The sequence below is a fragment of the Sciurus vulgaris genome, assembly GCF_902686455.1.
Source record: "Sciurus vulgaris genome assembly, chromosome: 8".
NCBI lineage: Eukaryota > Metazoa > Chordata > Mammalia > Rodentia > Sciuridae > Sciurus > Sciurus vulgaris.
The window spans coordinates 143,821,441-143,844,801 of NC_136468.1; the positions used below are offsets into that span (position 1 = coordinate 143,821,441).

Consider the following 23,361-nt stretch of genomic DNA (forward strand, 5'->3'; position numbering starts at 1 on the left):
GTAGGTGCCGCGAGACGTTGTTCTGTCTCTTTCGCTGATGCCAGACTCGCGTTTGCAAGAGGAAACCAGCCCGGTCAGGGAGGGCGGAGCATGGAGGGCCAGGAGCGGAGGGAATGTTTCCTGCTCATTTCCTGTAGGTAATTTGACAAAGCAGAGATGGAGGTGCATCCTCACTCTGGATTCTCCAGGAAGCTACGAGCCTGCAACTGGGTGTGACTATTCCTGTCCTCGGGGACAGGGAGGGGGATATGGGTGGCAGCTGTGTCCCCAGAGCCCCATGTTGTCAGGGTGTTGGGGATAGAGTGGCTTCAGGGTGCTCAGCACTGGGGCTGTGGAACGGGCAGGTCTGGACCTGGCTGCCCTTTCTCTTGCCTCCCTGTCCTGGGTCTGCAGACACCTGGCTAGGGAGGAATAAGAGTAGAGAGAAACAGGTTCTCAGTGCTCGGAGGTCTTTGAAGAGAGCCGGGTGCAGGTCAGGAGCCATCAAGGGGCCGAGGTTGTAGCTCAGGGGCTGGGGTTGTGGCTCAGTGGTAGAGGGTTTGCCTGGCATGTATGAGGCACTGGGTTCCGTTCTCAGCACCACACATAAATAAATAAATAAAATCAAGGTTAAAAAAAAAAAAAGCCATCAAGAACAAGGAGGTCCTGTGCATCTGTTCACGCCCCATCCCAGGCTCTCCCTCCAGTTCCAGGGATAAATGCCAACGGCCTGCAATGCCCCCGTGGTAAACCAAGGAGCAGTTCCCACCCTGCACGGAGATGTGCGCGTGCTGATCACTGGAACCCGTGCCTGTGGGTGGGATGGGGCTGAAGGGTTTGAGATGGAGAGATCGTCCTGGGGGGGCTGATGTTATCCCGACGGCCTTCCCGAGAGGGAGGCAGGAGAAAAACGTCACTAGTCGATGTGAAGAAGAAACCGAAGCGTTGGAGGGCTGCCAGGCCTCGCGGCTCCCGGAGTCTCCAGGAGGAGCCAGCCCGCCAGGCCAAGACGTTAGCCGGGAGGCTGTTTTGCACTTTGGAGCCCTAGACCCGGAAGCACAGCTGTGGCCCACGTGGGCAATCCAGCATGATCTCAAGATCGTGGGTCAGTCACCTCGGCCAGGTCTCTTGTGCTACACAGAGTGACACCTGCAGACGGCGGACCTCTTGGGGGCCACCGTCCTGCCTTCCGCCGTCACAGAGACTTGGGTTCGATCCTGGCTCTGGGCCTGAAGAATTTGTGTCTCTGCCCGAGTCCCCATCTTTCTGAGTCTCGGCTTCTTTACCTGGAAATCTGGGCGATTCGGAGCGTTGGGGAGTGAGTGAGAGACGGTGCATCTTTAGCAGGAGAACAGATTTCCTCATCCTACACTCAGATGTGCAGAAAAATATGCAGCTTGTTTTTTCCTATAACCGATTTGGCCCTCCCTCATGACACTTTCCATCCCTGGGGACTCAGAATAGAGAAACGAAAATCTGTCCAGGTGTTCATGCGGTGGACTAGACGAGGCTTCAGGGAGGAAGGTCCCCAGGCCTCCGGGGCTTAACACACGAGAGGGTGGCTTCTCACTTATGCTAATGCAGCCTCGGTCAGGAGGTGTCTCTCCATCATTCAGAACGTGAGTGGCAGTCTCTGTGGTAGAGAAGACGGGGAGGAGACATGCCAACCCCCAATGCTCAGCCCGCAGGCCCCTTGCAGGGTCTGTTCATGTTTCGTTGGTCGGAACAGGTCTCACTGAGATGGGTGGGCTCTGGAGAAAGAAAAGGAGACCCCTAGGACCCAGATGTACAAGTATGACTCCCAGTCTCACCTGGAGGTTGGACGAGGAATCCCGCACGGTATGCTTGTCCCTGATCAACTGGAACAAAGACAGGATCCAAGTGCCACCACATCCAAAGTCTTACACATGTGTCCACTGATGATTGACAGGCAGGCTGCTCGACCCAAAGGAAACTTTCTGCATGACAGTCACGGGCCTTTTGCCTGAGAACCTGCACCTTGCTTCTCAGGAAGACAGCTCGACCTTGGGGTCATTTGTCTTCCCTTCTCTGAGAGAAGGGGCCTCCCACAGGCTGCCTTGGCTGTCTGGCCTTGGCTCGTGCCTTGCCCCGGACGTACCCAGAAGTTCTTGTCAGTGTCGAAAGTGAAGAACCCACGTGGGTGGGGCTGAGGTCTCCTCCTTCTCTTTGGTTGGGCTTCTTTGGACCCCACGTGATCCGCGTGTAGGTGGAAGGAAGGCTGAGCTATGGCTGACTTCCTGTCTGCCCAGGAAGAGAGTGCGAGAGAAGGCGGGAACTCTGCCCCCTCCTGGTTTAAAACAGGTTGGACCCGACCTTGAAACCCACTTCTCTGGGCTTCCTTCTGACTCTGAGTCCGTGGTCACTCTTTCCCTCTCTCTGGGTGTGTGGGAGGGGTACACTTTTATAGACGACTCCCATTTTCTTCCCTCTTTTTGTATGTAAACTGAAAAAATAAAAAATAAATAAGAGCCCCAATTAGCAGAGAAAGAGCACTGTGGAGTCTTCCCTGGGAACAGACATCTCGGCCTGGAATCAAGATTTTCATTTGGCCTCAAGGGGGAAGAAATGTTTCTGAAGAACTTCTGGCCTGGGGGAGAAATGCAATAAGTAGGACGCTGAGCCGTGGCCATGGGAAATTAAAAGTTTAAAACACACAGCGGTGGAACACGCTTGTCATCTCAGCGGCTCGGGAGGCTGAGGACGGAGGATCGTGAGTTCAAAGCCAGCCTCAGCAACTTAGCAAGGCCCTCAGCAACTCAGCTCTAAATACTTTCTCTAAATGCAATATAAAAAAGGGCTTAGATTGGGGATGTGCTTCAGTGGTTAAGCACCCCTGGGTCCAATCCCCAGTACCAAAAAAAGAAAAAGAAATTTGAAACATTGATAAACAGCGATACTTCGTTTAATTAGTTCACGACCACTGTGTTTTTTTGGTGTGTGTTCCTTGGAGTAATGGATAATTCTGGAAATGATAAAAAACACCTTTCAGCTTCTGCTCAGTCAGGCGAGAGTCGTGCATGAGTGTAGCAGTTTCAGAAAGAACTGGCGGCGTCTGCCTCTGGTGGTGGCCTCCTCTTGCAGCGGTCCTTGCTCAGATGCTCGAATTCACCCTCTCAGGCCTGGAGGCTGGGTCGGGAGCAGCCTGGGTGGGCTTACAGTCAGGGTGCATTCCTCTCTGGGGTCCGGGAGGGTCTGGGCCCTGGGCGTTTCCAGCTTCTGGAGGTCACCGTCCCTCCTTCCCAGGTCTGTGGCCTCCCTCCTCTTCAGCAAGGGTGACTAGGACCTCCCGTCTCCTCTTCGGGGACCCTCTCTCACTTCAGCTAGGAAAGAGCCCCCTCAGCCCGCTCATGTCCGTGGTGCTCACTGCCTCCCCCTCCCAACCAGCCCCCTTCGCGGCCCCCAGAGATAGGGATGTGGACGTCTTTGGGGGTGGTCATTGGCCTGCTGTCCCCTTCTCACCCCCCAGGCGTGCTGTCGACTGAGCAGCCCGTCCTCTCCCACCCCAGGAGGGGCTCGGCCGCGAGTGCACACAGTGCCTGCAGGCCGGCCAACATCACATCCGGACCTTGCTCTCCCAGCCTGGGGACTTTCCCTCTGGGTTGGGGCTTCTCCAGGGAGCTGGAGAGGGACCCGGTGCCGCCTGAGGAGTCCTCCTCTCCTGCCACAGAGCTGCTTCCACAACCCCACGCAGCGAGCCTGCTCCTCCTCCTGGTGCGGACCCCTGCCCGCAAGGCCCAGCCCCGTCCTTGCCCCTTTAAGAACAGTTCCCCTGGGCCCTCCCAGCGCCCGGTGGAGCGCCACCCGACCCTGAGACCCTGACGCGGATGCAGTCTCCCAGGTGGGTGGAGCCGCCAGGACCCTCAAGACCTCATCTCCAAGCCGGATCTTCTTCGAGGTCTACACCCCACCCCGTGGACCTGGCCCACTCACACAGGGCGAGCCCAGGAAGAGCTTCCTGTGCCTTCTCCCCGTCTAGGGCTCTCCTGGACACTGATGCCCGAGATGACCTGACAATGGTAAGGCCTCTCCTGCTCGGGTTTGACCAGACTCGGTGGAGAAGCCCTGGAGCCCTTGCTATGCAGGCTCCAGAAGGTTCTTTCCTTTTTTCCTTTTATTTCTGGGGATTGAAAGCCCAGGGCACTTTACTACTGAGCTACAACTCCAGTCCTTTTTATTTTGAGACTTAAGTTGCTGAGGCTGGCCTCCAACTTGTGATCCTCCTGCCTCAGCCTCCAGAGTCACTGGGATTAGAGGCACGCGCCACCCTTCCCAGTTCCAGATGGTCCTTGTAACCATACATTCTCCCTGTTGGTGAGCTCATTCCTGATCTGCCAGTCAACTCTGCCCAAACTCCCCCGGGGCCATTGGCCTCCTGCCAGGCAGGGCTCTGCTTCTGAACTTTGCTTACTGCCTCCGATGCGAGGCTGGGCTGCTCAGTCACCAGGCATGAAACTTGGCCTTGGCTCTTGACCTTAACTGGATTCTCGGGATGATCCTCGAGCGGTTGGGAGAACGCCTACCCTTCCCGTTTCTGGCTGGGCTTCTGCCTATTTCCTTCTTCTCTTTCCATGAAGTCTATCCAGTGTGCACTTTCTCTGGAATTTGTTAACTCAGTTCTTTTTGTATCTTGGAGCCAACGATGGTGCCAAATTAAAAAAAAAAAAAAAAAAAAAAAAAATTCAACTTGGCAAGAACATTTCCCGGGCCGTGGGTGCCCTCCAGGCGACCCGTCCTGTGGCGGGGCTCCCAGGGCCTGGCGCACCCGGACCCCGTGCTCTGCGCTGAGCGCACCCCGGCTCTCACACTCCTCCCTCCTCAGCCTGGTTTCTCGTTTGTCCCGAAACACAGGTTGTGCAGGAGGCGGGCTGCGCCCTTGGTCGACGTCGGCTACCGGGGGGTTTCTGGGAACGGGCTGGTGCCCCCTGACGTCCGCAGGGACCCCTGCCTGCCTGTTTCGTGGTCGCTGTGGAGTCGGGCTCAGCTCTTCGTGGACTTGGCCGTCTACTGAAGGCAGAGGAGAACGTGGGGTGAAAGACTGAAAAGCACCTTCCCGCCCTTGGGTGGCTTCGCCGGCGGCTCGCTTTATTCTTGGGGTCTCGCCCGCCCGCCGGGCAGTTGGTTGACCAGCACTGTTCCTGGGGGTCGTGTGTCCGGCTTGTCCAGCTGTGCCACGGGCCCCAGGCAGAAGGGGCGAGTGTCCCACAGGCTTCCCGATTCCTGTCCGTGTGTCTAGCGCGAGTTTGGGCATCTGGAAGGTCCAGTCGGTAGCCGGACGGGGCCATGGGCACTTAGTGGGGTCCTTCTTTCATATCCCACCTCGAGTCACGTCTTCTCTCGCCTTCGTGCTGGACGTGAGGAGCGGGCATCCCAGTGCCGGTCCTCCCACCCCTCGGGCCATCCTGGGAATCAGTCCAGCCCGATTCCCTCTCTGACTACCGAGCCGAGCCCGTGCGTTCAAGGCCAAGGTCTCCGTGTCCAGCCTGACTTCAGACCCCAGCTCCACGTGGCTCCCCAGCCCTCTGCCCAACTTGGCTACAGATTGGGGGGAGGCGCCCCAGTTAGGTTCCATACCTCACTAGAACGATCTGCGGAACTCAGGGAAACTCTGTGCTTACGGTCACTTTATTATAAACGATACAAATGAACAACCAGATAAAGAGATAGTGACTCAGCAAGTCCAGGTGGCGCTGAGCTCAGGCGCTTCTGTGGCCTTGGCGTTGGGATGTGCCACCTTCCCGATACATTGCAATGTTCACCTACTAGGAAGTTCCAGAGGTTTTTATTGGATCCCATTACTTGGGCATGATTGCTTAAATCATCGGCCACACGACTGAGCTCAATCCCAGTCCCCTCTCCTTCCTGCAGATCGGGGGTACGGAAAGCTCCAGCCCTTCAATCATGTGCGAGGTTTCTGCGGCTCGGTCAGTCCCCTGCCACGCGCTCCCAGGGCCCATGAGGAATCTCCCCCTTTCTTTCTGCAGTTCTGGGGACTGAACCTAGGAGTTGCTACCACCGAGTTATACTCCCAGCCCTTTCTATTTTTTGAGAAAGGTCCTTGCTAAGAGGCTGGCCTTGAACTTTCCATCCTCCTGCCTCAGCCTCCCTAGTCACTGGGATTGCAGGGGTGTGCCATCCAGGCTGGCTATGAGTCACTTTCTCAGCTTAAATCCAGGGATGGTGGAGGGATGGTTATGAATGCAAAAGACACTCAGGAAATCCTGTGGGTTTCGAAGTTCTGTGCTGGTCACTGGGTACAAAGGCCAGGGGTATTCCTTATTGTCTCCTGGGCAGGTGGGAAGACAGGCAGGGACCAGGGAAAAGGAGCAGCTCTGGGGAGGCTGACCACTGAAGGCCAGGGCTGGTGGAGCCGGGAGGTTGAGAGAAGAGCTCAGAATGACCGGCACCAGGGGACAGAAGAGCTTCACTCTGGGGACGCGGGGAGGGTCCTTGAGACTTGGAGGAACGAGAGGAACAGAGGGGAAACGTGCAGAGCAGTGAGCGGAAGCCCAGCGGACAGGAAGCCAGGTGAGATAAAGGCGGGTCATGTGCATCGTGGGCCTTCAGCCCGGCGGGAGGCAGGGAAGGGCTTCTGGTCTCAGTTTCCAGCAGAGTCCAAGCAGCGAGGGAAGGAGAGGCGGAGGCCAGCAGGGCAGGAGGGAGCCTGGGTAACGGATTCTTTAAGAGCAATCTCCAGACGGCCTCTGGAAGTTTCTTCTAGCACGTCACCTCGGATCGGGAGCATCCCACTGATAGCAGGACAGACCCGGCTCCGCAGCTCCAGGGCATCTGCACTGTCTGCAAGAAGGGACGCGAGGAGGAGAGAAGGCCCCTGAGCAGCAACAACTGCGGCTGAAGGGACCAGAAGGAAGGCGCTGGCAGCTGCAGCTGGGACGACACAATGGCCGGGGACACCTTTGTCCTTAAGAACAGCGCAGGTTCCGCAGTAGGGCGGATTCGCAGGTGGAGGCAGGGGGACTTCCCTATAGCGGGGGGCGGATTTCCTCCCTGGAGGACGCGTGACAACGTCTGGAGACGTTTTTAGTTGTCCCCTCTGGGTGGCACAGCTGGGGACGCGGCTCAGCTGGCAGAGGGCCTGCCCCAAATGCACACGGCCCTGGTTCCATCCACAGCGCCACATTAAAAAAAAGGAAAAGAGCTTTTCCATCTGGGTGGCATCAAGTGGCATCGGGTGGCATCAGGTGGCAGAGAGCTGGGGTGCCACTCAGCACCCTGTGCTGCACAGGGGAGACCCCGAGGCAAGAATCTCCGGCCCCAAGTGCCGAGGTCGAGAAATCCTGCTTTAGAGAAAGAAGGGGGCTGGAGGGAGAGCCCAGGGCAGGTAGGAGGGCCCCACCCAGGACGGCTGGGCAGTGAGGGGGCTCGGACGGGTGTGGCCGGGTGCGGCTGGCCCACACCCACGGGCACCTTCACCCTGGTTCCTGCAGCCAGGTGACGCTTCCAGGCAATGGAACATGTGAGGACTTGCTGGACGGAGCTCCCAATATAGTCCCGTCCACCTCCACACCAGGCCTGGGACTGACCCCGACTGCTCTTGCCGAGCCGCGTCCCCTTTCCATTGTGAGACGGGGTCTCGCTAAGCTGCCCAGGCTGGCCTGGAACTTGCCATCCTCCTGCCCAGCCCCCCACTCGTCCCCTCCCTGGTGACCTTCGCCCTGCCTGGTGGCTGGGCCTGCTGTCTGGATGTGCAGGGCCGTGACCCTCAAGTCACGACAGAGGTGGAGCCGGAAGCCAGAGCGAGCGTCCCCTGAGGGGACGTGTGACAAGTCTGGAGACATTTTTGGCTGGGGAGGTAGGCGCTTCTGGCACTTCCTGGGTGGAGACCAGTCTCCTGGCGCGACCCCTCCACCCAGCACAAAGGCACCCGGGCCCGAAAGTCGGCAGCACAGGAGTTGAGAAAACGCGCTGGGAGGGCACTGCCGAGCGGTCCCTGACCCGGTGGCCGCTGGCGGCAGGGGTAGGACGGGGGAGGGATGAGGGCAGGTGTCTGCTGTCGCCCCCACGGGAAGTCCTCCGAGGGGGCGGCTGTTGCGGGCTGTCTGCAGACACGTGCGTCAGATCACCCTGGCTGGCACTTTCCACGGCTGCACAGGGTTGCCCGTCCCATCTCTGAAGCATGGCGAGGACAGCCACTGTTTGGCTTCTTTTGCCAGAAAATGCCAGCACCAACGGTTCCCACCACCTACGTCGCCCGTGGGTTCCGCTGGGTCCAAGATCACAGGCCTAGAGGAGGGTTAGAAGGTAGAAGCTGGTTAATCCCCAGGGTCAAAAGACAAAATGCAGAAATAAAACAACAACAAAACAAAAAGCCCCCGGGAGGAATTAGAGAATTTCTTCCTAAATTGGTGGCTCCACAATTGGAGGCCAGGTCCTACCTTCAGCAATTTATTTGTTTGTACCAGGGATTGAACCCAGGGACGCTTAACCACATCCCCAGCCCTTTCTCGATTTTATTTAGAGACAGGGTCTCACTCAGTTGCTTAGGGGCTCCCCACGCTGCTGAGGCTGGCTTTGAACTTGGAATCCTCCTGCCTCAGCCTCTGGAGTGCAGGGGTTACAGGCACAAGCCCATAGGACTGGCCAGAAAATGTTCTGAAAGCTGTCACTCTATGCAGAAAGCCGGGTAGCTCTGTCAGTGGAACCCTCCCCCGGCCCACCGGGCTTCCAGTGTCCTCTCTGTTCTGGATTTTCTCCTGCTGTCCCTTCGGCCTCTGTCATTGCTGTGCCTGCTGCTGAGGACACGTACTGAGGTTCCCCGACGATTCTGACGCTCTGAGGCTTATTCTAGATGAAGCCTGATCTAACCCAAGCCACTAGCAACACGTCGACCTGTGGGTGCTGGTGTGGATTCTCAGGGACGCGCTCCCAACACCGCCCTCTCTTAGACCTGCCGACAAGCCCACCTGGATAAGAGCCTGTCCCTCCTCCTCCCGGGCAGCTCCTCCCTTGGCCCCCTGGGACTTCGGCCTGAGCGGCTTCCTGCTGAGGGTTGGGGGGGATTAGGTCGCTACAGGCGGGCACCTGGGTTTCTGGATCTGGGTCAGGAGGAAGGCCCGCATCGCCTCATCTTCGAAGTCGTAATTGACAGTCCAAAAGATGCAGAGCTGCTGGTATTTTGTGACCAGCTCCAGGACGGTCCGGAAGCCCTGGGCGGTGCCGAAGCTCTCCGCCCCGCTGCCCTGCTCCCAGGCGTAGACGGTGAGCAGCTCCAGGGCGTACTTGGGGGGCAGGGAGCCCTTTGAGGTCATCTTCCTTTCACACTGAGGGAGGGTAGGACATCAGATGGCCTTGGTGAGGACAGGCGCCCCAGGAGCTCGGGGACACTGGGCAGGGTTGCAGGGCTGAGCCAGCAGCGCGGGCTCCTGGGACAGCCACACAGCCCAGCCCGCCAGAACCCCACTGAGCGCTAATGATGGCTGGGGTGTCATGGCTCACCCTACCCAGGGCTCTGCAGAGCAGGTGCGAGCTCTCCGTTTCAGATGAAGACGGGGGTGGGGGGGACCCTGCTCAAGGTCACACCAGAGCCCCAGCCCTCTGAGCAGGCACACCAGGCCACCGCTGATGGGCTGGGACAAAAACCACAGAGCTCGGTGCCTGATTTCGGGCTGCGGGGGCCACGACAGGAGAGGGGCGGTTCCCAGGAGGGGCTGGTGTGGTGTCCGACGTCTGCCTCCGTGAAGACCCCCAGAAACGACCTTGTGTGCAGGACAGCGGGATCGACCAAGAGGGGCAGCGCGGCCAGTCTCCCCTGCAGCTCCCACTGCCTTCGGGAGGCGGGGTCTGCACCCTGGCACCAGGCAGCCCGCGGGCTTGGGAACCCCGACTCCCGTCCTCTGGGGGCTTGGGCTTCCACTGAATTCTCTGGCTAAAGTGAGAGCCGCGTAGGCCACGTGCAGCAGCCTGGACGGCAGGGGGACCTGCATGCCTCACCCCAATAAGTCACATTAGTGACAGGAACGCTGCAGAGATGCTCAGGTCAAGCCACAGGCTGGTCCTCTAGAGTGGCCAGCGGCAGAGAACGGGCGGGTGCCGGCTTCCTGGTCACATCTCACTGGTGACAGTCAGCCCCAAGCCTGGGCGGGGCCGGTGTACCTGCGCGTACCAGTGCTTCACCAGGCGGATCAGGCCCTTCAGCTTGGCGGGCCGGGAGTGGATGAAGTCGCGCTGCAGCTCCGTGAAGCTGGCAGAAAACTCGCCCCCCGGGAGGTCCGAGGAGCTGTACAGATCGATGAGTTCCGCGTAGACCTCGGGTCTGGGCCTGGAGCCGGAAGGCAGTTGACCTGGGGGACAGAGATTGACATGTCTTAAAAAGTACAGTAAATAAAAGATCTTAAAACGTTTTTTTGATGATCCAATTCTGGGAAATGATGCTGGACTGTACTAGAGCATTTGATTCGCTGATGTCGAAGACACAGGCAGCATCTTCAGAGTAATGAGGTGTTTTTAAAGATTAGGTGGTTTCCATCAGTGGTTTTGTCCCCACAGACCTGCGCTGTCAAAACTGAGGCACTAGCTGCTGTGGCAATTCGCATCTGCGTTAATTAAGAGAAAATAAAAACTAAGTTCCTCGGCTGCATTAGCCACGTTTCAAGCTCTCGGTAGACTCAGAACACAGAGAACATTATCATTATTGCAGAATGACCTTTAGAACAGTGCAGGTCTGGAGTCCACAAACCTCAGTCCCTGGGGCCAGTCCCTGGCCCCCTGTTTGTGTTTGTAAATAAAGTTTTATTGGAACCATGCTACACTGTTGATATATTGCATATGGCTGTTTTCACGTTATGATGGCAGAGCTGAGTGGAGGGAGATATCGCATAGTCCTCAAAACTATAAATAATCGCTATCTTGCCTTTTATAAAAGAAAAGAAAGTTTGCTGATCCCTGTTCTGTACTGTGCTTCTGTACCTGCGGTCCCCCCCCACCCCGGGCCACGGTCACTTCCAGCACCTGGAATCTTCCTCCTCCAGAGCTGGGCTCTGGGGACTCACCTAGTGCGTCAAAGGCAGGCAGCACATTGAAGTCCACACTTTCGTTGACGTTTTTGGATTTCAGAGAGAAGCTCAGCACCCTGGGGACCTTCCATTTGGAAATCTTGAAGGTCACTTCAAACTTTTTCTCCTGCTGCCAGGCCTCCAGCTGCTTTCGGATCTCCCGGATGATCCTGCACCGCTCGTCCCTCTGGGAGGCGTAGCTCCGGATCGTGCTGGGGAACAGAATGAGGTCCGCGTCGGAGCCGTTCTTCAGGGCCGTGCCTTTGGCGGCTGATCCCCCCTAGGGAAGAAAGGGGGCTTTCCTGTCCCTCGAGACCCTCGCCACCACGGCTGGCACCACTTGGGGCTAATTTCTGAGGTTGCCGGGGGCAGTTTCCACCTGAGGGTCCAGCGAGGGCCGAGTCCAGAGCAGAGTGTGAGGTTTTACAAAGCGAGTGGCCACGGTCCCACCTGGACACACCAGCAGCTAGATCACCCACTTCCTGAAGAACTGCTAGCTTTCACTGACTTTCCTCAGAGAACTTAAACTCCGTGCAGCCGCTACATTGCGAGTTCTCATTTGTTCTCTGATGGGCCCGTTTCCTCCTGCAGTTTGGGGAACCCGGGGTGAATGCTCATGACTAAGGCGCAGGGGCCAGTGAACACTCCGTGAAGGGCCAGACGGTGTGTATTCCAGGCTCTGGGGGCACTTAGGTCTCTGCTACACAGGTTTAACTTCTTCATCTCCTTCTCCTCCTCCATTCGATTTCTGTAGGAATCTGAGAGGTGGGCTCCTGGGAGTCTTAGGTCACTGGGGCATTTCCTCAGGGGGAATTATGGAAATGGAGCCCCTTCCCATCACTCTCTATTTGGATTCCCAGATGTGAGTTGAGTGGCTTGGTTCACCATGTGTTCTGTCTCACCACAGGTAATGGGGCTAATCGATCACAGACCGAAACCTCTGACACTATGAATAAATGCAAACCATTTCTCTTTTTCAGTTGATTTATCTCAGGCACTTTGTTACAGTATTGGAGAGTTGACTTATACATGACCTTATCTGGGAAGAGAGTCTTTGCAGATGTAATTAAATTAAAGATCTTGAGATGAGAGCATTCTGAATTCTAAGCCCAATGGAAAGTGTCCTCGGAAGAGAAAGGAAGAAGACACATAAAGGAGAGGGGATCTGAAGACGGGCAGAGATGGGACCAATGGACCTACAATCCCAAGAGCACCAAGGATGGCCAGCAACCCTAGGAAACAGTGAAACACACCACCGATGACGGTGAGTCCGTCAACGGCCCTCACCGGAGACCAGCAGCCTGGTCACCTGAGCGCCCAGCTCCCTACGTCTCAAATTTCTGATGCAGGTTAAGTCCTCAAAAGCCGTAGTGATGCCCAGCCTCACTCCTCTCCCCAGCCCCCGCAAACGTGGAGAGCAGGGCCTGTGCTCACCTGGACGACCCTCTGGACCTGGGTGGCCGTGTGTTGGAAGCAGTCATTTTTAAGGAACGTGCAGATGTCGTCAACCGCACTGCCAAGCTGATCCTGGAAACCTTTGCTGGGCTGGAGAAAGTCCTTGATGAACTTGTCCAGAAGGTGGCCGGGGGTCATGAAGAGCGGGGCTGGCTGGGAGGGGACGCAGGCTTAGCCTCCCCGGGCAGGCTCCCCGCCTGCCCAACCCGTCCCTCCTGTCCTCAGCCAGCACCTGCCCTGTCCTGGACCCTCACATGGATTCACCCCGAGAACAAACCTGAGAGCCAGGGTGGGCCCCAAGTCCCCCCAGAGTGAACGCTCTCCCAGTTCCTCTCGTTACCACCTCGGGGAGACCTGGGTCCCTCTCCTGACGGGGTCTGAGGACTTGGAGGTGGGAGATGACCCCTCGCCCGCTGGCAGAGTGAATCCCGAGGTCATGAGGGAGGAGAAAGATTAGAGCCGAGGAAGGTGGAGTGGCCCCAGAAGCAGAGACAGGGCCTGGAGAGGCCAGGCCTCGGCTTTGGAGGTGGAGGAAGGAGCCATGAGCCAAGAAACGTGAGACAGCCTCAAGGAGCTTGAGAAGCCAGAGAAACACATCCTCCCCAGAGCCTGCCGCCGCCTCCATTCCGGCACAGAGAGGGCGACTCGGGGCTGCTTATCTCCAGAACTGTAAGAGAATAAATCCGAGCTGCTTTAAGCCTCCGCGTCTGGGGCACTAAGCAAACACACAGCAGCACCAAGAGGCGACACGTCTGCTTCTGAGAGATCCTGCCCTCCGGCTGCTGGGCACAGGCCAGAGGGGCCAGCCCCCAAGGGCTCCCCCGGCAACAGCTTGGTTGCCCACAAATGTTGCAAGGGCACCTCAGGGTTGCTGGGGTGGCGCCCCCTGGAGGACCAACAGGGAAGTGCAGGGCGTGTGTGGGCCCTCCAGGCCTCAGACCTGGGCTCCTGGCTTGTCTCCAGCGGCTGAGGGGGGTCCCCAGTCTGGACACAGGCCAGAGGAAGAGCAGGGGCACACATGACCCAAGCAGGAGCCCAATATGGCACAGGGGAGACACGAGAACCAAAGCAACCGGTGCTCTGGGCAGAAAAGAACGTTCTAGAGGACGTGCTGGGAATACTGGCTGTGAACTAGCCATGGACTAGATTTAGAGATAAAAACGTATGCGCCCAGCGGCACCGGCTGGTGGTCACAGCTATGCAGCTGTGGCCGGGCACCGAGAGACCCACTGAGCCGTGGCCGCGACCATTCTGTGTTTGAAAGCTTTTCAGATTAAAATGTTGGGAGAAATAGTTTTTTAAAAAGCTGCCGAGGGGATTCAGGAGCTGGGGGCCGGAGCTGCCCCAGGCGCCGGCTCCTGGACAGTCCCCCTACCTCTGCCCCTGCAGGAGGCCTGCCCCTTCTCCTGGGCTCAGCGCCACGTCTCTGTCACCCCTGCTGATTCCACTCACGGAGAAATGAACTGAAATCTCTTTCCTGTGGTCTCTTCGTTCCCATTCACACATCGCAGTCATTGTGTGGGAAAGGGAGCCCCTGGGAGTGTCCCCCTACCAGCTGTCGGGGTTCTGACCTGCCGCTCCTGACCTTCGCCCTTTCTTTACAGACATGGTCAAGTTAAGACGAGGTCAACAGGGTGGGTCCTAATCCAACGCAACTGCTGTTCTTAGGAGAAGAGAGACAGCTGGACAGACAGACGCACAGGGGGAGAGGACACGGAGACACAGGGAGCAGGACGGGGGACCCTGGAGGCAGTGGGACCAGAGGCTGCCACAGGCCAGGGGAGGCTAGTGACCTCGGAGGCCGGGAGAGAATGAGTCTCTGTTGTTTTGAGCCACCGGTCTGTGGGCCTTGGTCACGGTGGCCACGGGGAGGCAAGCTGGGGCCGCCTGCCCTGCAGCCTGGACCAAGCGGCAGGCGGAAAGCACTCTCACCAGAACATTCCATGAGTGCCCCGGGGCCTCGCCGCCCAGCTTGGGAGAAGACAGCCAGAGCTCAGCCTCCTCTTTCAGACGCGGCCAGGGGATGTGTCCGCTCACGTCGTTGGTGGGGTCCACCGGGTCCAGGACCACCGGCCTGCGGATCCCGGGGCAGGAGAACCCGTCAGCAGAGCCGTCCCCGGGCAGCTGGCCACCCAGCTTCGGTTCCTGTGGGTCCCCCGAGCGGCTAGGCCAGCTGGCCCCTGTGGGCCGGTGGCCTGGGCCTGCGGGGAGGGTCCACTGACAGGAGGACGCCGTGTCCTCTCCCTCCACCTGCCGTGCTGCCCTGGTCCTCTCGGGCAGGGCTGCGGCGTTTGTTCCAGGACGAAGCCTGGCCAGGGTTGGGGACCTGAAGAGCGCCGGCCAGAGCCCCCCCAGCCTCCCTGCTGCCTCGCTCGGCCTGCGGGGGGGACGGCGGGCGGCCGCGCAGTCCGCTACCTCTGGGATCCGAGCTGGTGCAGGAGGACGCTCCTGACCGCCTCGTCTTCGAAGTCGTAGTTGACCGTCCAGTAGACGCACAGTTGGTGCTGCTGCAGGATCAGCCGCAAGACAGCCCTGAGGCCCTGGGCCAGGTCGAAGTCCGGGGCGCCGCAGCCCTGCTCCCAGGCGTAGGCCGCCAGGAGCTCCAGGGCGTACGGGGGACGGGAGGCGGGAGCCCCCCATCTTTTCTGGCACTGCAGGAGGAGACGAGGGCAGGGCTGAAGTGGAGGCCCAGTTCCTCCTGTGCGGGGTCCGAAATCAAGGACTCAGAGGGCTCGAGGGGGTCCCTGCCCCCGCCAGAAGGCCTGCCGCTGAAGGCACCCCAGCACCAGGCTGGGCAGGGGCGTCGGCGACAGAGACGCCATCTGTACTCCTGGAAGTAAAGCTTGGAGAAGCTGTTTTGGAAAACCATTTGGCAGGGATGACGTTAAAAATAAAAGTTCCCCATATGCACTTCATAGGGATTCCACGCGTGTAGCTAAACACACACACACACACACACGTGCGGCTGTGTGAACACACAGGCGCACACACACGCAGACCCCTGGCACTGCTGTGTACCTCCCAAGAGGAACGAGCCCTTAGATTCACAAAAGGCACGCAGAAGAGTGTCCAGAGTCACCTGATTCACAATGACTCCAATTTGGAAATGACCCAAATATCCATCAGCAATAGAAATAGAGCTGGGGGCGGTGGCCACGCCTGTCATCCCAGCGGCTCCGGAGGCTGAGGCAGGAGGACGGCGAGTTGAGAGCCAGCCTCAGCAACAGTGCCTTGCTTAGCGAGGCACTAAGCAACTCAGTGAGACCCTGTCTCTAAATAAAATGCAAAGTAGGGCTGGGGAGGTGGCTCAGTGGTCAAGTGCCCCTGAGTTCAATCCCTGGTATCAAAAAAAAAAAAAAAAAAAGGAAGAAAAGAAAAGATGCACTGTGGTCTTTCCACACAATAGAATATTATGAAACAAAGAAACATTTCTGCCACACACGACTATGTGGCCGATTCAGGACGCAAACTGTCCAGTGAGACGGCGTTTACATGGTTTAAAAATCAGCAGAACTGACTGGTGGTGACAGAGGTCGGAATGGGGTCTTGGTCACGGACCAAGGTGGTCTCAAGGGGGCGCTTGAGGTGCAGGAATGCTCCCCGTTTCGATCGGGGTTGCTGACGAGGATGTAAAAACCGGCAGCGAGCTGTTGAACTCGACTGGCTGAACATCGCCTCAACCACGAGGAAGGAACCGTCGCCATCTGCCCAGCGGAAACTCACCTGCTGGAACCAGCACTTCATCAGGAGCACCAGGTCCTTCAGCTTTCTGGGGAACTCGCCGAAGAAGCTCTCCTGGAGCTCCGTGAAGCAGACCGCGAACTCCCCGGGGCAGGCTGCCGTCTCATCCATGGATCTTTTGAGATCTCTGTAGACCCAGGGGCTGGGATTCTCACCGAAGCCTGGTGTGGAGAGAAAACGGGCTCAGAGAAGCGGGTCCTCGGCCAGGGCCGGCGGCGGGGAGAAACGCCCGTTGCCGATCTCCACCAAGCCTGGTGCGCTTACGCGCAGGCGGCCACGGAAGGCAGTTTGCCCTCCCAGTAGTCAAGGGACTCTGAAGACCATCAGCAGGACTGATTAGAGAGGCCGGGAAGCCATGAGAAGGGACGTATGAACACGTCTGGGTCAACGACCAGGGGAACACAGGTGCCTGCTCCTTTATACGCCCAGCGGACAGGCACTACTCCCAGGCACGACGCTGGCCTGGGCGTGCAAGGAGTTTGGACAAAACGTGCTCCGCCCGCCCCCACGGTGATGGTCGCTGAGGGTTGGCCCCCAGGTGCAGTTCAGACCCTTAGGGCAACCTCGCCACTCTTACTTGGTGAATGCCAGTTCCTCAGCTCAGTTACAGATGAGGACACAGGAGTGCTGGCAAGTCAAGTGAATGGAGGGCGGGTGGGTGGTGGGTGGATGGGTGATGGATGGGTGGGTGGATGGATGGGTGATAGATGGGTGATGGATGGATGGATGGGTGATGGATGGGTGGGTGGATGGATGGGTGATGGATGGGTGGATAGATGGATGGGTGATGGATGGATGGATGGGTGATGGATGGGTGGATAGATGGATGGGTGATGGATGGATGGATGGGTGATGGATGGGTGATAGTGGATGGATGGATAGATGGAAGGATGGGTGGATGGGCAGATGATGGGTGGATGGGTGATGGGTGGGTGATAGGTGGGTGGATGGGTGGATAGGTGGATGGATGGAGGATGGATGGATGGATGGAGGATGGATGGGTGGGCAAATGGGTGATGGGTGGGTGAAAGAGCACAGTTGTGGCTTTTGGGTGGAAGGCCCTAGCGAGAGGTGGCATTGGCAGCAGCAGTGGGAAGAGATGCAGAGTTGCAGGAAGACAGCAGAACCTGGAAGTAAAAGGAGGCCAGGTTAGGGAGACTCCTAATTAGTAAAGAAAGCGATTAGTGAATTCGGAAGACAAGCTTTATTGCTTCCTTCTAGAAAAGAGATCTGGGCTGGGGGTGTAACTCAGAGGTAAAAGCATCTGCTTGGCCTGCACACGGACTTGGATTCAATCCTCAACCCCACAAAGGAAAACACTCTAGCCCTCCGCCTAGAACCAGGAACCTCCATTTGGAATGTGCAGCTCTACCGCCATCTGGTGGTGGCTTCTGGGCACCACATGTGAGGTGTTCCTTTCTTCCCGCTCCTTCCTGGCAGGACTGGTGCACCCAGCAGAGGGCGCGCTGGCGCAGGGAAGGAGAGGGGAGCGCCCGGGACTCCTGGGGAGTCAGTCCCTCTACCTGGAGTCCAGGCGGGCGCATGCTCACAACCCTTGGCATCCTAACAGCCCTGCAAGCTGCCGTCTCTCATCTGATCTTACAGTTGGTGGACACAGGAGCTGGTGGGACCAGGACATGGTCAGGGCTGCCCGCCTCAAACGGGTGCACTTCTGTCTGGCAGCCCGCCTTTCTGTGAGGGCGAGTCCTCGGGATGTGTGCACATCCCCAGCTCGTCAGAGGTGGTGGGAATCACCCGGAACCCCGAAACTCCTTAGAGCTGCGGGTGATGGAAGGACCCTGGCCGGGGCTTAGAAGCCCTGGGTTTTTATTCCAGTCCTGCCTGCACCCGGCCCTGTGGCCCCGGAGACGGTCTTGTTCCCCACTGGTTCAAGGAGAGGTTGAATTTCTGTTCCAGCATTCATGTGCGCATGTGCTTGAGACGGACGGATGACGCCGACTCGTCCGCCCGCCAATCTTCGGTCCATCCACCATCCCTCCCTCCATCCACCCATCCATTGTCCACCATCCCTCCCTCCCTCCATCATCCATCCATCATCCCTCCCTCCTAACATGCCCGTCCATTTTCTTCCATTTTCTTGCCGCCCATCTATCTCGTGTCCCTCCCCCTGTCTACTCACCCGCCCCTGTCCATCCATCCAGTGCTCCACACACCCACCCACCGGGTGATGGCCGCCCATCCTCCACCCGCAGCCCGCCTCCATCCATTCCTCCCGCCCACCGAACACCTATTACTGATGGCGAGTAGGTGCGGGAGCCCGGGAAGAGCGCCAGGTGCCTGTCCCCACGGACACTGGTAGCAGGGGGGCACCAAGTGACGCTGCCATCGTGACGTGCTCACGGCTGAGAAGGCGTCCGGGGCTGGGGAGCCCGCGGAGGGGGTCTGGGCGGGAGGCGGGAGCCCGAGGGTGCAGATGACCAGCTGGCGTCGCCAAAAAGGAGGAGGCGGACGGCGAGGGGTCTGCTTCTGCCCCAAGGCAAAGGCTCCGGGGGGTGACAGCATCACAAGTGCGCGCGGACAGACGGACAGACCAATCAGCTGGGGAGCGTGGGAGAGCAGGGAGACCTGGGGCCACGGCCACACGGCGCCACCCGAGGCAGCGGTGGGAGGGGAGGTGGCCATGCAGGTAGGAGGCAGGTGGGGGAGGCCAGGGAGCCGCAGAGCCGGGGAGGAGGGCGGGTCCTCAGCCCTGCAGAACCAGAGCCCGGGCTTCCGGGGCCCGGGGCGCAGGCGCACAAGGAGCCTGAGACCCGCTTCGGAGTCTAGGACACGCCCTCCGCCCCGCCAGCGAGGAGCGGGGGTCAGCCTGGCCCTTCCCTCCGGAGGCAGGTGCTCCCCCACGCCAGGCGGGAGGACCGAGCGCCTCCGGGAGCACTCACTCACCCAGAGCGTTGAAGGCCAGCAGCACCTCGAAGGACACGGTCTGCGGCCCGGCCAGCACCTCGATGGCCAGCCCGCCTCCCACGGCCAGGATCTCGCACCCCTCGGTCAGCCCGCGGGCGCACAGTCGGGCCTTCAGCTGCCCCTCGATGATCGTGAGCAGCTCCTTTTGGATCGTCTTCTGATCCTGGAATCGTGCCAGGTGGTCGAGGAAGAGGACGAGGGTGCCGTCCGAGCGGCCTTTCAAGACGGTGCCCCGACCGTAGGATCCACCCTGCCGGCCACGAAGCAGAAGGCTGAGACCCTGGACTCTGGGGCTCACCGGGGACTCCAGTGTGAGTGAAAGCCAAAGATGTCACCTTGGTCTTAACACTGAGCAGCAAGCGCTCGAAACCGGAGGCCACTCAAAGGGCCATTGGCAAGAAGATGGGCAGATGTGGGGCTGGGGTGAAGCTCAGGGGTAGAGCATTAGCCAGCTCGTGTGAGCCCAGCGTCGATGCCCAGAACCGCATTTAAAAAAAAGAGAGACAAATATGGCGTATTTAGACAGTGGAATACTATATAACAATGAAAAAGACGAACAGCTGCATGTAATGATATATATTTCGTAGATGTGACAGGTGGAAGAAGCTGCACACTAAAGCGCCCACAGTGCAGGGCGTCATTTACAAAGAGGCACCAAGCAAGTCCTGGGTAAATCTTTACTTTAAAAATCCCATATCCCAGGGAAAAAAAAAAAAAAATCTCGATTTTGGCCAGACTGGGGATGGCAGATCGCCTAACATTTATATAAAGTCAAAAAACAGATAAAACTGATGTGAACTGTTGGAAGTCAGGAGAGTGGCCGCCTGGGGTTGGGGGCACTGGCTGGATAGGGACCAGGGCTCCTGGTGGCTGATGGTCCATCTGCAGGGGTGCGCCTGGCAGCCAGCCATGCTGCACACTTGGATCCCGCCCTCCTCTTTCTCTTTCTGTTTTTAGTGAGGAAAAACACTCGTGGCCAAGCAGGCACCCCCGGGCTGGAATCCCAGCTGCCACGTCGGTTCAGGGTCCAAGGACTCCCGTGTCCAGCTTTCTCACTCCGCGGGAGAAGTGGGCAGGGGTGGGACCCCTAGGAAGCAGCCTCAGAGGTCCTTAGCCAGGCAGGGGCGTGCCCGCGAACGTGCCTGGGGCCGGTCACTCTCTGGCCTCCGTTTTGAGCCTGGTCCCTCTGCTCACTTGGTCTCCTGCCATAGTTATGGGCCCTGGGGCCCTGGGCAGACCCTGCGCCCTGCCCCCTGGACTTCAAATCTTCCAAACTGGGAGATAAATAAACCTCTTTTCTTTAGGAAGTCAGCCAGCCTAGGTGGGTGCACGGTGCACACCTGTAATCCTAGAGACCGGGGAGGCTGAGGCAGGAGGATCACAAGTTTGAGGCCAATCTCAGCAACTTAGGCCCTAAGCAACTTAACGACACCCTGTCTCAAAATAAAAAGAATAAAAAGGGCGGGGGTGTGGCTCAGTGGTTAAGACGGGGTGGGGTTGGGGGGTCAGTGCCTGGTTACCACCCTGCGATCCCCAGAAGAAAGAAAGTTAGCCAGCCTCGATTAGGGCAGGGACGCACTGACGGATGCAGTGGGTTGGGGGAGCAGGACCCCCTAGTCAGTGCCCTGGAACGTTCCTAGTGCTGTCCACCCCACAGGTCCAGGGCCTCCAGCCCCAGTCCTGGGCTTTGTGCCCAGGGTCCCAAACGTTTCTAACGGACAGACCCACCCTTCCGGCCCTTGCTGGTGAGAACCCTGGGGTCGTTTCACTGAGTCCCTCCAGCCTCAGTCGATCCTCTGTAAAATGGGCCCAGAGAACCAGAACGTGGGAGTCAACGCACTGACGTGCGGGCCGCGCAGCCCGAGCCTAAGACCCCGAGGCGGAGGCCGGGCGGGCTGCGCGGCCTCCCCGCCGCACTCACCGTGGCCACGCCGCGCACCACCGGGAAGCTGTCGCCCTCCAGCAGCGCGGCGCGCACGGCCGCCAGGGTCTGCGCCACGCGCCGCTGGCAGTCCTCGGGGGGCCTCAGGTGGCTCTGGACGAAGCTGCCCAGCTGCCCGGCGGGCACGGAGGACACCTGCGACTCCCAGTTGCCCATGGCTCGCTGCCGGCCGCCGGGTGGTGGGCGCGGAGACCAGCCCAGCCCTGCGCGTCCGCCCGGAAATGGAGAGCGAGGCCGGCGGCTCCGCCCCGGAGGCCGCGCCGCCCGCGGAACCGAAACTCGGCGCCACGACGGGCCCCGACCCCCGCCCCGTCCTCGATTCCCCCTGCGGAGGGGGAGCGCGGTGGCGCCTTTCTCCCGGCTCAGCCGGAGCCTTACGGGACCCCTGGCCGCTCAGAGCGGGAGAAGCAGGAAGGACCCGCCGTGGGTGGGACAGAGGGGACAGCGCCGCTTCTTTGCACAGAACGGAGAAAACGAAACTCAGAGGATCCGGCCGGGGCTGCCTCTGCCTGGAAGCGATTCGCCCAGGAGGCGACAGTCCCCAGGGCACAGGGGAACAGGGCCCTTCCCTGTCGGGATGATCGATTTTTCGCATCAACCTGGCCAAGATAACCAGACGTGTGGTCAGGCTTGTTCTGGATCTTTTTTGTGAAGGTATTTTAAAGATGAGATGCACATTTAAATCAGTGGACTCGGGTTAGGAGACCAACCACCAAATGTAATGTGGTGGGCCTCATCCAATCAGTTGAAGGCCTTTATAGAAGACGACCGAGCTTCCTAGGGAAGAAAGGGTTCTGTCGGCAGACTGCCTTCAGGCTGGAGCTGTGACATCTACTGTCCTCTGACTAAGGCCACAGCCCGTGCAGGGCCTCCCCTGCCCTTATCCATCTTTTGCTGCAATGCTGAGAGAAAGGCACACTGAGCAGGAGGCTCAGAGAGGTAAAGTCATTTTCTCAAGGTCACACAGTAGCAAGTTGGCTGGAGAGGTTCCAACTCCATCATCATCTGATTCCAAAGCCCAGGCTTTATTCTTCCTTTTTTCAAAAAAAGTTTTATTTAAAAATAATTTGAAATGCCAAGAAAATATGCAAGATGAATACAAAGAACCCTTCAGATTTTTCACCCAGAACATCAGACTCCCTTGGGCCCTGGGTACTTGTCTCTGCTGAGTGCTGTTATCGCCGAGCCACTGGAAAGCACGTTGCAGACATTAGGATCCTTCTCCCTGAAACGCTTCAACATCTATCCCTAAAAAAAGGTCATTTTGTGACGTGAACACAGAACAATGATCCAAGTCAGAATTTTAAGCGACACGATGCTATCAACTCTTACCACACGCACGGTGAACACATTCTTAGGTCAACATTTTGCCAACTGTAGAATCACTATTGTTTATGCCATTTCCCCCAAACTGGGAGAACACACCTTTTATTTGGTTGCCATATGTCCAGGATGAATTCTGGGGAAGCCCATGGGGACAGGAATGGGGGCTTTGTATGGGGTGAGACCCCTTGGTGCCCAATCCAAATGCCCGTCAGCAGGTGGGTGGAGAGATAGGGCGTGGTCTGGCCAAGCAAAGGAATAGTATTCAGCAGTGAAAAGGAATGAGCACCATCTCCTGCTGAGACGTAGGCCACCTTGAAGGCAGGAGGCTGGGTGAAGAGCCAGCAGAAGGCTGTGCGCGGTACTGGCAGATGTTGTAACTGGCACACGGAGCGCATCGGTGGCTTGGGGACCAGGGGCAGAGTGGGCGGGAGCGGCTGCCCGGGTTTGGCTCTCCACGGGGATGGCAGTGTCCTGCGGTGAGCACTGAGTGCCTGTGACCAGCGAGCCCACGAGCCCCGGCACACACCCACTGACCCCGAGGGGTGCACTTGGGGTCCATCCTTCTTCCCAAGGGTGTGGCTCCCACAGGAAGTTCCCAGAGTGACATCGGTGCCAGCGAGGCACCACCAGGGCGGCCGGCTCCTCACCCCGACTCGCCATCCCGGGATCTGGGAGGCATGCTGACAGGGAGGCCCTGAGTCCCAGCGCTGGGGACAGGTGTCCACCCAGGAGGACCGGGCTGTCTGTGCTGGACAACTTGGCGGGGGTCTCTGCCACCCAGGCTTGTCCCCAGCGCTGGAAAACGCCTGGCCAGTGTCCAGGGCCGACCCAAGAGGTGGACTTTGGGGTCCTGAGTCCCAAGCTGGGATTCCCGGCGGGTCAGCCAGTGAAGCTTGGGAAGCCGCTGGCTGACGCCCACGCAGCCGCGGCCGGCTCGGCACCCGGCGGGGAGGAGCGAGAGGG

At 58.7% G+C, this 23,361-nt stretch overlaps 1 protein-coding gene across 3 annotated transcripts; it reads right to left on the reverse strand.

Annotated features, from left to right (window-relative positions):
- Nucleotides 1-8,043: 8,043 nt before the first annotated feature.
- OAS2 (2'-5'-oligoadenylate synthetase 2) lies at nucleotides 8,044-21,775 on the reverse strand. 3 transcript variants are annotated; one of them, XM_079149532.1, is made up of 10 exons: nucleotides 21,052-21,775; nucleotides 19,110-19,380; nucleotides 16,188-16,366; nucleotides 14,880-15,115; nucleotides 14,397-14,538; nucleotides 12,444-12,554; nucleotides 11,007-11,289; nucleotides 10,111-10,298; nucleotides 9,040-9,278; nucleotides 8,044-8,241 (listed from the first exon to the last, which is right to left on the reverse strand). In XM_079149532.1, the coding sequence occupies exons 1-10, from the start codon at nucleotides 21,226-21,228 to the stop codon at nucleotides 8,073-8,075; spliced, it is 1,995 nt and encodes a 664-aa protein (XP_079005658.1). In that variant the 5' UTR covers nucleotides 21,229-21,775; the 3' UTR covers nucleotides 8,044-8,072. The 3 variants fall into 3 exon arrangements, with proteins under 3 accessions (XP_079005658.1, XP_079005657.1, XP_079005659.1); XM_079149531.1 differs by having other exon boundaries at nucleotides 12,444-12,617; nucleotides 21,052-21,679; XM_079149533.1 differs by lacking the exon at nucleotides 12,444-12,554 and having other exon boundaries at nucleotides 21,052-21,773.
- Between the last annotated feature and the right edge of the window lie 1,586 nt (nucleotides 21,776-23,361).

Bases quoted from the DNA above. Each gene is read 5' to 3' on its own strand.
- OAS2 (XM_079149531.1), bottom strand. From the start codon at position 21,228: ATGGGCAACTGGGAGTCGCAGGTGTCCTCCGTGCCCGCCGGGCAGCTG. The intron at 16,367-19,109 runs GTGAGTGAGTGC...TCTCCACACCAG, and splicing joins GCTGGCCTTCAACGCTCTGG to GCTTCGGTGAGAATCCCAGC. The intron at 14,539-14,879 runs GTAGCGGACTGC...CGGGATCCGCAG, and splicing joins CACCAGCTCGGATCCCAGAG to GCCGGTGGTCCTGGACCCGG.